The sequence below is a fragment of the Astyanax mexicanus genome, chromosome 1, assembly GCF_023375975.1.
Source record: "Astyanax mexicanus isolate ESR-SI-001 chromosome 1, AstMex3_surface, whole genome shotgun sequence".
Lineage (NCBI taxonomy): Eukaryota > Metazoa > Chordata > Actinopteri > Characiformes > Acestrorhamphidae > Astyanax > Astyanax mexicanus.
In genome coordinates, this window is record NC_064408.1 from 77,755,474 (window position 1) to 77,769,784 (window position 14,311).

The window sequence follows — 14,311 nt, forward strand, 5'->3', positions numbered from 1 at the left end:
TGTTTTTTATTTAATGTAATTAGCAGACTGCAGAGTTTTGATTTTGCCATATAAATTGGATTATTTATTTAAAAATATAATCAAATAAGTACATGAAATTAGGGCCTGACTCAGATTTGCAGAAACAGTACAGTTCTTACATCACTTCCTGTGTGCTACATTTTAACTGTCCCCATATATATATATATATATATATATATATATATATATATATATATATATATATATATATATATATATATATATATATATATATTTTTTTTTTTTTTCAGAAATAGATGTATAAAAGGCCTCTTAGGGTTTATGAAGGGAGTTATTCTGAACGAACAATTTGCCTGCTGCCTGATGCCTTTTATTATACAAGTATTTTGTAAATGTAAAAAAAAAAAAAGAAAAACACTTTTTTTTACTAGCACTAGTGGTTTATTTTCATTTTACGTACATTTGTTTGTTTGTCCATTCGTTTGTTATTTTTAAATTGCATTAATAGCTAACAATACTAGGCTAACTGCTAGTCATAAGCTTCTATTGTTAGCTCTTTGTAAATTATAGCTTCAAGGAAAAACTGGAAAAAGCTGTTTCTGTTTAATTACAAACATACCATGTCTTAGTTTCACAACTATATCGGAACATAAAAAAAATATTTTCCATTAACTTAAACCAGCCTAACAAATCAGAAAAGGTTCATACATTTGAAATAAATATCAGCACTGATTAAAAAGATCCCAACGGCATTCCTGCAGCATTAACATTTTGTTGAGGAACATATGGCTATACAATAATGGGCATTCTAATCGACATGATAAACATTCTAATTAATTCATGTTAAATTAATATAATATGATAATAATATAATTATAGTAGTTTCTGGAATTAATAACCATATACTAAACCTGGGTGTAAAATATTAAATATTGTTCTGCATTAAATATTGATTTATTATTTTGTATTAAAAAACACAGCCTGTGCTATTATCCTTGGAATTTCTTATATTTTCCTTCCATCAAGCTGACCTGAAATGCACCCAAGCTTTGTAGAAGTCTAGTGCAGAGGATAAAAAAAAAAACCCTCCACTGCCTAGACATGTTGCTGCTGTCACAGTCTGGCTGTTTGCTTCCCTGGTTTTCACAGCACTTCTCAGAATGTGATAAAGAGGCTGAACAACTCCTAAAAAACACTGCCTCTAATACAACAGCAAGAAGTGATTTGATATTTACATCCTGTATTTTATTTGCTAATATATATTTTTCTGCAATGTTTGATGAGAGTTTCTTCTAAAGAAAGAAATGTATTGACATATACAGTCTTGTGCAAATGTTTTTCAGTAAAGAATAAGTGTCTTATCTGTGCAGTAAGTATTTATTAGCTCAGTAAAACACTAGCATTATAATAAATACAAATAACAATTTTACAAAAAGCAGAGCTTTACAGCACTGTTTTCCTTATCAAGTCTCCTAATCTCTTCTAGTTTAATAGTTATTCCTAGTTCTCACATCAACACCTGGTTTGGTAAATTGTTAAATTTGGTAAATCAGGTGAGCTGCTGACTGAACTGAACATATACACATGCTGGCTGAGGGCATCCAGGAGAAATCTGGAACTTAACTTTGAACCAGGACACTGAGCATGTATCCCCAAAACCTCCTGATTAACACAGAGAGGGAACCAATGTTCCTGTTATAAAAAAAAAAGTGACTCAATAACGATGTGATTTCAAACAGGTGATTTCAACAGCTGATTGTAATTAGGATTTTGGTATAAAAAAAAATATCTGTGAAAGACTGAGCCTGTGAAACACAAATTAACAAATTAACACATTAATTTGTCAACAAATTAAACGGTCTAAAAACAACATCTGAAGATTTGCTCTTCTTCATTGTACACTACATAAACATAATTTTTTTTTTTTAGATGATCTCAGGTCCTTCTGACTACACAGAACCAACAAGAACCGCCACTCAACAATAGCTGATAGGACCACACGGGCAAAGAATTACTTTGAAAATATGTCACACACTACAGTCCATTATTGGATACATCTGGGATTGACCATCCCACAGTGAGTGTAGTCAGACTGATCAGTATTGTCATTTATTTATGTAAAAAATGGATGCTGTGTGCTCCAGACCATCCGGACTGTAATAAGCAACAAATCCAAAAGTCAGGGTCTGGCCTGGTATGGAGGTTTCTTCTCTGATGTCACATTAATGCTTTAGGTGCAACATATGCTTCTTTTAAGAACACATCTTTTCCAAAGATTTACATGCATTTATCAACAAGATAATGCCAAACCACATGCTGTACATACTGCAAAGTCATGGCTGTGAAATAAGATGGTACAGATACTGCACTGACACACCTCAATACCTGATCTCTGCCCGGTAAAGAATGTGAGAAGAATTTTAAAACAAAAACTGCAACGTAGATGACCCCTTACAACATCTGAAACACTTAATCGTTTTTTATCATCATTGCCAAATGTTTTTTTGTGTTATGAGAAGAAATTGCAACATTACAACTGGTAAATTCTTTACCGTCCCAACTTTTTGGGAATGTGTTGCAAGCCTGTAATACTGAGATGGATGTTTATCAACAAATTAGATTAAATTGAGCAGACAAAACATGAAATGTTTTTCATACTGTGCAATTAAATAAAAGACAAAGTAAATGTAAGTATCACTGTATTTTTTCATAATGTCCCAACATTTTCTGATGTAGGATTGCATGGACCTGTGGATTTTTAATACTTTTGACATTATGTTATTGATCTACGATTTCGAACAATGTAAAACTTTTCAGCTTTCTGAATTTAATGTTGTGGAAACAAACCATACTGAGGGGAAATTTAAATACAGTCTTTGATTTACTGCCTTCCTTCTAGCTGTTTCTACTGCTGATTCTTTGCATTGTTCGCCCTAGTCTGAGGAAATAAATGACTAATAATAGTGGTCAAATTCACAAAAAAACAAACAGAAACCCAAACACAAAGAGAAAATGTTTACATGTTCTCAACAGCGCTTGAACAGAGGCATTTAAGTCCTGGAACAACTTTTCCAGCTTAAAAGGGGAGGGGGAAAAGTGTCTTCTGAAATGTTTGTGATCTCTTATCTCCATTCACCCTTGCTTAGCATTCTCTGGCTAATGAGATAACCAGTGGACAAAGACAAACTGTGAGCAGTGCTGTCTAAAGGGCAGAGGGCCTCATGTTGAGAAGGTCCTGAAGGTGTTAAGGGCCTGCTCTTGACTCTTGCCTGGGCCCACACGGCCAAGCTCAAGAACAAAAGGCTGTGAGCTTCCCCTTGTCCCCTGCACCACACATCTTTGAAGACGCCCCACACATACACACACGCAGCCCCGTCCCCCAGCATGGGGCAGCCCACCGGAGCCGACCCCAGCATTGCAGCATTTACATTTTAAACGTGGCGGGGGGAGGCCTGAGAGTGTTCCTGTGCAGCACAGGTCTTGTCTTCTCAACAGTCTAGAACACAATTCACTATATGTAAAACATCTATCCTGTTTTAATGTGAGACTGTCTATTGTATATTTGATATTGTAATTTTTGCTTGGTATAACATATAAATAGCATATTTTGCTTAATATACTCGAGAACAGACGAGGCACATTTTATATATACATATAATATTGTAAATTTATTTGTGTATGTGCAGGAGAAGGAAAAAATATTTTATTCCAAGCCATTTTAGATCATTTGTATTGGTACATTTATTATTACATGTTGACACAATGTAAAAACAACTTCCAGATTCACATTATATCAGATATATAAGATCAAAATTAAAATTTCTTTACACACTTTTTTGTGTGACAGCCACAATGTATGTATGTATGTATGTACAGTTTTATGGTGGTTTGTACAATTTCAATGAAATTAGTTTACACTATATTAATTAAAGTATTGGGACACCTGCTCATTCATTGTTTCTTCTGAAATCAAGGGTATTACAAAAGAGTACTACATTTCTGAGTATTACTGTGAGAATTTGATAGCATTCAGCAACAAAAGCATTAAAGATGTTGGATGAACATCACTCTACCTCATTCACAACTCCCCAACTTATTCCAAATGTACTGTATTGAGCACAATCATTTCAGAGAACACAGTTCCATTTCCCCACAGCCCAATGCTGGGGGGTTTATACACCTCTAGTCCACATCTGATATGGTAAAAAAGGTTCATGCTTAGTCTTTTTCTATTGGCAATATTTTCTTACAGGGACTAGACAAGCTGTGTGTGTGCATTTGCACAATTTAGCAATGAGTGCAACTTAAAGTAGCTGAATGCATTTATTAGATTTGGATTTTGATTTCCTAAATTTAACCAAACACATTTCTGTACATTTTGATGACCAAATACTATTTAATAGGGCTGTAACAAATTGCCGACATAACCAACAATATTGATTATAAAAATGTGTTGACTAATTGTTTGTAACTTCAACGAACTACACAAATTGCTGGGGACAGAAAATGATGGGGGAGGGGTAAGGGCTACTCACTCACTCAGTTCATGCAAATACCGCTGCAGGCACATAATTAAATAAGTATTAGAAGTTATCCTGATGACAATTTGTCATATTGAAACTGAAATTAATGTCTATTATCTGACGTCTACTGGTGGCCAGCTGGGGCATTTGATTAAGCTATTAAGCAAAGTTTTATTTTTATATTTGAGTTTTATCTGTCACTATTTATTTGCTTAATGTTAAGGCAGAGACTGGACAACAAGGTGACATTCAAAGGTGTGCAGAGTTCAATAGGTGAGGTAAAATATGCATTGGAACAGGAGTTAGATCATGAGAGGCAGTGATAGGAAGGATGACAGAAATAGTTGTTGACATATCAACTGACTGAAAAAATAAGATTAGTCAACTACCATAATAATCAATTATCCAGTATGTCAAATGCAGCAGGTAGTCAGGATAAGTTAACACTACATTATTATTTTATTATATGTTTTTACTTTCACATAACCTGTTAGTTGATCAGGACTGTCCAAACTTTACAAATGTAGGAATATACTGTTAGGTATACCACACCGTATGACAATATCTATACATATATTTTTGATGTCCTACAAAAAGCACATCTATTCAAAATAGTAATTTTCCATTACAACAAAAAGGTTGTCTTAAATTCAATGGAAACCAATAAAATATAAAAAAATATTTGATTTAGAACCATTTTGGAACATTTCTATTGGTCCATTCATTATGCCATTTTCATGCAATATGAAGTTAATCACCATCATTAACTTCATGGATTCTTTTAATAACGTCAACACCATGAAAAACCTTCTGAATCTGATCTGATTTTGGGAGAATGTAGCACAGCCCTCTAGTCTAATGTAGTCAAGCCTCAGAAACTGTACCAATAATAATGAAAATCTCTATTCCGTTTATTACCCACTCCATGAGCTCAAAAGGAAGGACTCTGTTGAAAAAAAAGTAGTCAGTGGTTAATACCAGGCAGGAAAGTAGCATGGCATATTGCATATTGGAAGACATGATTGATGTACAAAGGATGTCTCCAGAGGGGAGAATTAAATTGCATTAAAACTTGCAATGACTTTGTGAAGGACTCGTGGAACTTCTTTCTCCACACATCTCATTACTTTCAGGCCCAAGGCTGTGAATATAGAAAGAGGGAAGATGAAATGAGTAAGAAGTTGAAAACATGTCTGTTACAGGTCAGTGTGGAGTGATGTTGAATGGGGTGGGGTTGGTGTGTGTGGGGGAGGAGGGGGGGGGGGGGGGTTGTGACTGAAACAGCCTTGACTGTGCTCTTGGAACAAAAGGTGATGTGAAAGGCCTGCAAAAGGACAGACAGGCAGAGGTGTTAAAAGTAATACCCCAGAGAAATGAGTGCTAGATATGCACCACAGCAGCTATATGTATGTGTCTCTCTCTTTCACTGCCATTTGCACAGTCTGCCTGCTCTCACTCCAATCAACAAAACACCTTGACTGTAGGCCATGGTCTGACTGGGTTAGAGGGTCCAGCTCAAATCAGTGTCTGGTAGAACAAAAGGGGTCAGTACCAACTTACAGCTATAATGGTAGACAGTCCAGTGTCTAGAGCTTTAGTGTTGAAGGAATTATACTAACACAATGTTATTTCTTGCTATAAGGCATAAATACAGTCACACATGCTCGCTGAGATGCCGAATTTTTAAGTGGACATAACTGATTACTGAAAAACAAGAAATCAAAAAGGTGTTTTTATCCATTCATTATAATATATATTTACTTTTATACATGGTGAGTCAAAACTCCCAAAAAGACCATTTATTTTAGAATTTTAAAAAAATTATATGAAATGGAAAATGACATATCTGAACAACCCAGTAGGTAACAGTGAGGGGCCTATATTTTGACAAAGTCTGGGACAAGGCCACCATCTTAAAAGTCACAAAATATTGTTTCTGAAAAGGGTGTCCTGCGATTTTTACATATTATGTATTGTGATTTGCATTGAGTTTAGAGTTAGGAGTATGGAAAGGATTGAGGAGAGCTATAAATAACTGAAAACACAGACTTAAAAATGTATAGATCTCTTTACCAGGTATATGCTACTATCAAATATGTTTAAACTGTATTATACAAAATGTGTTGCCAGACAAACCCTCAGTAGAGGTTAGGAAAAGTAGCACAGAAAAATCAAGTTGGCAAATGTAGATCTACCTACATCTGCATACATGTAGCATAGGATAATACACTGAACATTCTATATTTATATTATGATTTACTGTTATCCACCAACCCCAGCTGGAGTTGCTAACACCCATTGTTACAACTAATATTTAAAACTCTACCCTAACTTTCTATCATTTTTATTTCTATCATTTCTATATTTTTGTTCAGCGCCGCACATTAATAAAACACTTCCCCAATATATTTCACACCATACTATACTACTATATACTATACTATACTTTACTATACTCTGTAATCCAACACATTTGTGTTATTTTATAGTTTAAAAAATTGAAATATCATCAGTATCATAAAGTATCAAGGGGATTAAAAAAGTGCCTCTACTGTCCAGAGAAGGCTTTCTGCTATATTTTGAGTAATTGATTGCATTTACTGGAAGGAGTTTAGTTAGGTTAGTTGGGAGGAGGTGCAGAGCATGGTGTAAATAGGTTTATGATTTTATGATCTGCTTCATATCTGTTGGTAGTACTTCACTACAGGGACTAGACAAGCTGTGTGTGCATTCATTTGCACATCTGTGTCAGTAGTGGGTGTCAGCATTTATTAGAAGGGATGTCCACAAACAGTTGGATAATGTAGCTTTTTAAAAATGTGATACATTTTATCTGTGCTCAGAATCGTCCCCTATTACAGGAATACTGCACTATGTAGTGTGCCAGCGGTGCTATTCAAAATAATAACTTTGGATTAGCTTCTGAATCAGTTTCTCCTGATATTTATAGGTATATGTTTGAGGAAAATAAACACAACACAACAACATTTCTCCCAAATTCCAAATGCAAATAGAGCATCTATTTGCAAAAAATAAGAAACGACTGAAATAACGAAAAAGATGCAGAGATTTCAGACCTCAAATAATGCAAAGTAAACAAGTTCATATTCATAAAGAATTTACGAGTTCAGAAATTAATTTTTGGTGGATTAACCCTGATTTTTAATCACAGTTTTCATGCATCTTGGCATGTTCTCCTCCACCGGTATTACACACTGCTTTTGGATAACTTTATGCCACTCCTGGTGCAAAAAAAAAAAAAATTGATTTGTTCTAATGTTTAATTTTTAAGGCCTGTTTGGGAAGGTACTTTAAGCTTTAATATGTTATAATAAAATAACAGTACACACTCAAAACATACAGTGTATAAGTACTTTATTGTACTCAAAGGTACACTTTTCATAATTGTACCCTCAAATGTATAATTGTGGTCTTTACAGGGTCTGATGTTCCCTCTGAAGTACAAAGTCTTCATACTAACAGCAGGAAATACAGATTTGTACCACTGAATCAGCCAAAAGGTACATTCAGTATTCTGTATCACTGTACTAATGAACTAATATAATAAAAAATATATATTTTTTTATTTGAAAGCCAGACAATTGTGGATCATTAAGCTCTTAACACAGATTTAGTTGATGAAAATGTTTGTAATCTTTATAATCTTTACTGGTACAAAAACATATGTACAAAAAAAGACTTTCACTGAAAGGTACTCAGTTACAGCCCCAGCAACAAGATTTGTACTCTTTTAAGTACAAATCTGTACTTATTTTTCTTTAACAATCATACATTTTGATTGTAAAGTTACTCACTCATGTGACCTCAGGTAAAAACAACAATAACAGAACAGCATTTGACCTTGTTTAGCTGGATCTGCACCGTGTGTGCCTCACATTGGTGTTAAACGGGGGGCTTTTGTTAACAGCTGCTATAGAAGTGGTCGCTCAGGGCGCGGCGGTGGGAGTGGTGGGAGTGTATGTTCACAGACTGCACACACAAAACCAGGCCGGCCGATCAGCGACCATTTCCTGGAGGAGGTACTTATCGTTTCAAATGTCCGCGGCTCAGACCCGCAGCGCCGTCTGAGTCCCGCCTGTTCAGAGCAGCACGACCATGGACTAAACTCCACCACCACACCTATTACACACACTCACCTGTACACAGAGAGACAGAGACACAGATCTGCACCACACGCTCAGGACTGCTGCTGGTTCTGTCTGGTGAACTGAGGAGATTTTCAGCTCGGGATCAGGACCCACTGCTGCTCCAGGTGAGTTAATGAGTTAATCAGTCTGTGAAATAAGTTTCTGCAGGTTTTGGAGCTCAGAGTAGCTGAATAAACGCGTTCAGGAACAACAAAAAACGTCCAACTTTACTAATTTACTCACAGCGCAGCGTTATTTATAGGCCACAATCGTTTTTTATTAATTAAATCAATTTAATTATAATTATAATTAACCTAACTAGGTTAACTCTAGGTTAAGACTGTTTTTCGTTGTAAGAAACGACCTGTTTTCTTTCTATTATTTATTTAAGTTTTGTTTTAACGGCCTTTTATTTTGAATAAAGTATTAAATCACATCTTCCGTCTGCAGGGCTCCAACAGTTGTTGATAAATTAGCTAGCTTTAGTAGGTTAGTTAGGCCTGGCTCGATAACGCTATTGTTTTATGTAAGATATTTTTTACATGTTGTCAATTTATGGGATTTGCAAATTAGAATATTTTAGTATAATAATAAAATAAAATGGAATTAATACGAATATTCATATATAGTATGGACAAATGTTCCAAAATTTTTTTAACTAATATATATATTTAATTAACCTAAATAAATCAACCAAATAAAATATATCAATGTTTTTAAAACCAAATCAACATACTGACTTCACCCAAATCATATCTCCTCAGCAAGTAAACACAATGTGCATATAGCAAAATCATATAGCAAAAAATTTTGTTTATGTTCATGTTTTCTACTGCATACACTCAATTTTTACTTCTTGAACTAGCTTATATCATTTAAGACATTTTAGGGTCCTGTTGGTCTTTTGTAGGATTGTTATGATTATGTTGATGAATATTGTTATGATTACAGAATATTCTTATCTGTACCAATATCACTAGCATGAATGCATAGTAGCCTACAGACCTCCCAAAACTGAACTATTTAATGAATTAAATGAATTCACTGAGCAGCACATTAATGTTTTTTTTATTGTTGGCACATGGCTATATATGTTTATAAGATTGAAATCCTCATGTAACGCATTACACAACAATTTCAGAACTTTAAAAAAATCTAGTCAGGTAAATCAGATAAGAACTTTATAAATGTCTAATAGTACTAGTTCTGTGTAACATATAAACATTTTAATTAAGGCATTTGGATGGTTAAAATGGTTAGAACAGAACAGGAGCTAGTTTTATCTCCAGCAGTAACCCAGCACTCCTGCATTCTATAAATAAGCTCAAATAAACAACAACACATTCACACATTGTCTTGTGGTGCTCTAAGGATGTTCAGTATATTTCACTTTATGATTTAAAAAGATTGAGAGTGCAGTAAGGAACTTTTACATGTCTTTTTAAAGAGTCTGTAGCATCATATGAGCTCTTTTGGGTTACTAAATGGCCTAACTACCTATAACCTCTTGAACATATCTAGAGCCACATTTTTTATGTTTTTCTTTAATATATCTTAAACCAAATAATGCTACAACAAGGGGCAAAAGTATGAACGTTAAATTTTGTGGGTTTTTATTTTGCAATAGGAATGATTCCGAGGAAGGAGGTGGTCCTCTCCATGCTGGGGGAGCTTCAGGAGGCTACTGAGTCTATGGGCCTGGATGCCCTGATTAAAGTGGCTCTGGAAGTGGAGCAGGTCCTCGCCCCCTTCCATCTCCCTGCAACGCTTTGCACAGAGATCTCCTCATGGATGGGAGTTGATGGAGTGGCTCACAGACTGTACCCAGCTGATGCACCGGCTGGCTTGCTTCCTCTGGTCTGCAAAGGGGAGGGCAACCTGCTGTTTGATGCTGCCAGCATGCTACTGGTGGGATCCACAAGCCTGAGCTTGGAGCTGCAGGTGAGGACGGTGGTGGAAATGCTGCGGTGGAAGCAGTACTACCTTAGCGGCATGATCGACTCTAAGGTGATGCTGCAGGCAGCCAGATTTTCCCTCTGCGCCGAGGAATCCCAGGACATGCTCAAGCTTCCTATGCAGGTGCTGGAGGCCATCTTTGATGCAGATGTCAAGGCGTCTTGTTTTCCTGGCTCTTTTGCAAACATGTGGCATGTCTATGCACTGTCTTCTGTCCTCCAGTGCAACATCTACTCCATTTACCCTATGTATAATCTGAAGATTAGGCCATATTTCAACCGTCTTATTCGCCCCAGAACGTACCCCAAGGACACTGAGCCATTCACCCTCCACATTATGTGGTCTGGTGAGTTGGAAGCAAGTTCCATGTTCAAGCCCCACAACTTTGTCGCCTTAATTCATGCCAGTGACCTTAAAATTGGAAGCCCAAGCAGTGAACAGCGGTTGCCATCGGTGAAGTCACAAGATTTTCTAAGTGAGGACTTGCAGTTGTCTTACTCCACTCTCAAAGACAAATTCAACATCACAAAAAGCACCTTCTATCGTTGGAAGAGGCAGAGCACAGAGTACCACAAAAAGTCAGTCGCCAGATATGAGGCCAAACACTTTTTTCAGGCCTGCTACAAAGAAGGGAAGCTCATTTCCCAGAACCAGTTCCGAGAGTTCTTTCCAGAAATTTCCAGATCTACATACTATGCTTGGAAACATGAACTCATATCTACTGGCAGTATCGCTTCTGGAGGCTCAACTGGTGAGCTAAGCCCTGGAGATAGCATCGAACAGGACTACTGGTCTTCTCCTGAGATCAAGAAACAGCCCAGCCAGGAATCCCTTGCAGGCATACAAGCCTTCAAGTCTGAGAAACTAGAGGGAGATCGGGCTCAAAATGTGGCCTTGATGCAGGAGGCAAAGAAAAGCCTCCAAAACTGCATTGCCACAAACACTTCATTCCCCTACCGAATCTTCAAAAGAAGGTTTCCAGGAATTTCAAGATCAACATACTACAACTGGAGGAGAGAAGCCATGTTGTTCACACCTTTCAAAGATCTCTCAGGCAATGATGATGAAAGTTCAGAATCTGACAAAGCCCACAGTCCCAAAGAGAAGTTGCCGGAATTGCCGGCTTTGTTAGAGAGCCGCAGAGTAACCCCCAGAGTCAGGATCTCAAGACGCAGTCAGAAGAGTCTCAAGATGATCTACTTGCAGAAGAAAAAAATTAGAGAAGAGGCCAAGGCTTGTGTTCAGGGCTCAAAGATGTCCCTGTTCAAATTCAAGCTCAAGTTTCCCTTCATCTCTTCTTCTTACTATTGGCTTTGGAGGCATTCCCTCAACAAGAAATCCCAGCAAAAGCCTGAACTTGGGTTTGAGACGTATGAGTCTAAAAGTGTGGATGTAACTACCGCAGATCTGCTGAAACGGGTGGGAAGTCCATCACGATTTCCTTTTGATGTTACCCTGGATTACCTGAATAGGCAGGCAGTCAGCCCCACTGAATTCACCCTGCCGGAATATCATCTGTCTGACAAGACCAGCAATGAACAAATGTTTGTAATGGATGTCGTGGCTTTAGCCAATTTCAAGGCCAAGGCTAAACTGTTCCTGCAGCAGCGCTTTGAAGAGAAGTCTTTCCCCACTTTCAAAGAGTTCAGATCCTACTTTCCTCTCACTCCACGCTCTACGTATTACATGTGGAAAAGGGCACTGCATCATGGAGTGCCATTAGTTCATGGCTAAAGGGAATTTCTGTCACTTAGTAAAGCTGCCTACGTATCACACACCCACACCTAACAGCCGTAGCTGAACATTTCTCATCAATAGCTGAACAGTTATCGTCAACACACATCCTGTTAGACTTGAGTCTGGCATCCAGGTGACTCCCATATAGTGTAATTGCAGTTCATGCATCTTAATTGTGTTCTTTTCAGGTTTTCTTGACCACTTGGAGTCCAGCTCAAGGACATTTGCATGTGTGTGAAATCAGACAGTCTTTACATGCCACTTAAGTCCTGATGGCCCTCAGGCAAAAGGCAGTTCAAAGCCATTGATAAGAAGGTTTCAAATGACTCTTTGTTTAGGGTTTTTCCTTTTGGTTTGCATTTTAAATGGACCATATTTGTTTTTTCCCTTATTTTCTTAAATGTCTTTTAATTTTAAATATTTTGGGTTTTTTTATTGTCAACTTATTATTTTACCACTTGCTTTCATAATCAGCAGTCAATGGATGGTATTGTTTTTTTAAAGAGTTTAAAAAAAAAACTGAATAGACTTTCACTTTTGGATTGTTTACTGTTTACATTGCTTGATTTTGTTACACATATATATTTTTGTATAGATTATTGAATGTTCTCTGTTCTTTGAATGAATTCACTTGTTACAAGGTACACATTAAAACTCATGAGTAAGGGTGTTAGAAGCAATTTTGCACAGTCACATGCTCACTTTTGTATTACAGTACAGCTGCTAAACTTTTTATATGCTGCTTCCAACTAATTCCTATAATTTTATACACTTAACTTTGATGTAAGGTTCTCTGTGTTGCTTTTTTGTTGCATTATACTACCTATTTAGATTTATGTTTTACTTTGGGTGACTCTCAGCTTTAAGAAGAGTCACAACAGCTAATGCAAGCATTATTTAAACGTCTTCAAAGTCTGCAGCAAAGGATCTTTTTTGTTGTTTGTACATAGAATACATTCCTGTCTAAAGCAAGGTCAAATGAGTGTATAATACTGAAATGATACAGGAAATAAATCATGTATTCCACTTATGTTGTGTCTCAGTGCTTGTTATTCAGATATGTTTTGTATTTGTTTTGCTGTTTACAGTATTTGCTTTTAATTATTTGTTTGCAGCTTTCCAGTACATGCATGCAAAATATGCTTGTGGCAGATTTCAGTTACATTATTTTTGTAACTTTTCATTTTCCTACACTATTTCATACAATATTAAATTCTTGGTAAGTTACTTCTTAGAAAAAATACATTTTTTACATTTTCTTTTCTACTGAATGCATAAAACTTTTATTCATACGAATTAAAACTTTAATATTCTTTTTTTTTGCAATAGTAAATTCTTGAAATTCTAAAAAAAATGTTTTGTATCACCAAGCAAAAATATGCTGAAATATTGTGATATTATTTTAGGGCCAAATTGCCCACCCCTAATATGTATTTAAAAGTTGCCTATCCATTAAATATAAAAAAAAAAAAAATTGAATGTTTTTTTAAGGACCTTTCGCAACTACCACATTTTGACTGTGATCACATGTATCACAATCAATATTATGTATTGAGAAATGTCTTTAAATATCATCATATTTTTTCCATATCGCAAAGCCCTTGTCCTAACCCAACATGTCTTTCTATTTTTGATAAAGATAACAAAATGTATGCTAAAAGTTAAAATGATCAAAACCCTCTTGGCAGACAGGTAGAGATGTAGCTGAAGATTGATAAATATATCAGTGTATAATCAGTGTTGAGCTGACTGGGCTCAGCAAATGTTTGTTGCAGAGCATGACAGCGTACTTTGTCATCATCACCGTGACTGACAGGAAAAAAATCTCCCTCATTTGTTTTTTTCTTTTTTTCGGAAATGCTTCTGGCCTGAGGTTTCGGCGCAGCCTTACTGTATATTTGTTTGTCTGAAAATAGCATGAAAATAATGAGCGCTGGCAGGTGGGCATGGAAGCCTTCAAGGATT

At 36.2% G+C, this 14,311-nt stretch overlaps 1 protein-coding gene across 1 annotated transcript; it reads left to right on the forward strand.

Annotated features, from left to right (window-relative positions):
- The first annotated feature begins 8,512 nt into the window (after positions 1-8,512).
- On the forward strand, positions 8,513-13,376 carry vrtn (vertebrae development associated). The gene is made up of 2 exons (XM_007258220.4): positions 8,513-8,778; positions 10,281-13,376. The coding sequence occupies exon 2, from the start codon at positions 10,283-10,285 to the stop codon at positions 12,341-12,343; it is 2,061 nt and encodes a 686-aa protein (XP_007258282.2). The 5' UTR covers positions 8,513-8,778; positions 10,281-10,282; the 3' UTR covers positions 12,344-13,376.
- Positions 13,377-14,311: the final 935 nt, after the last annotated feature.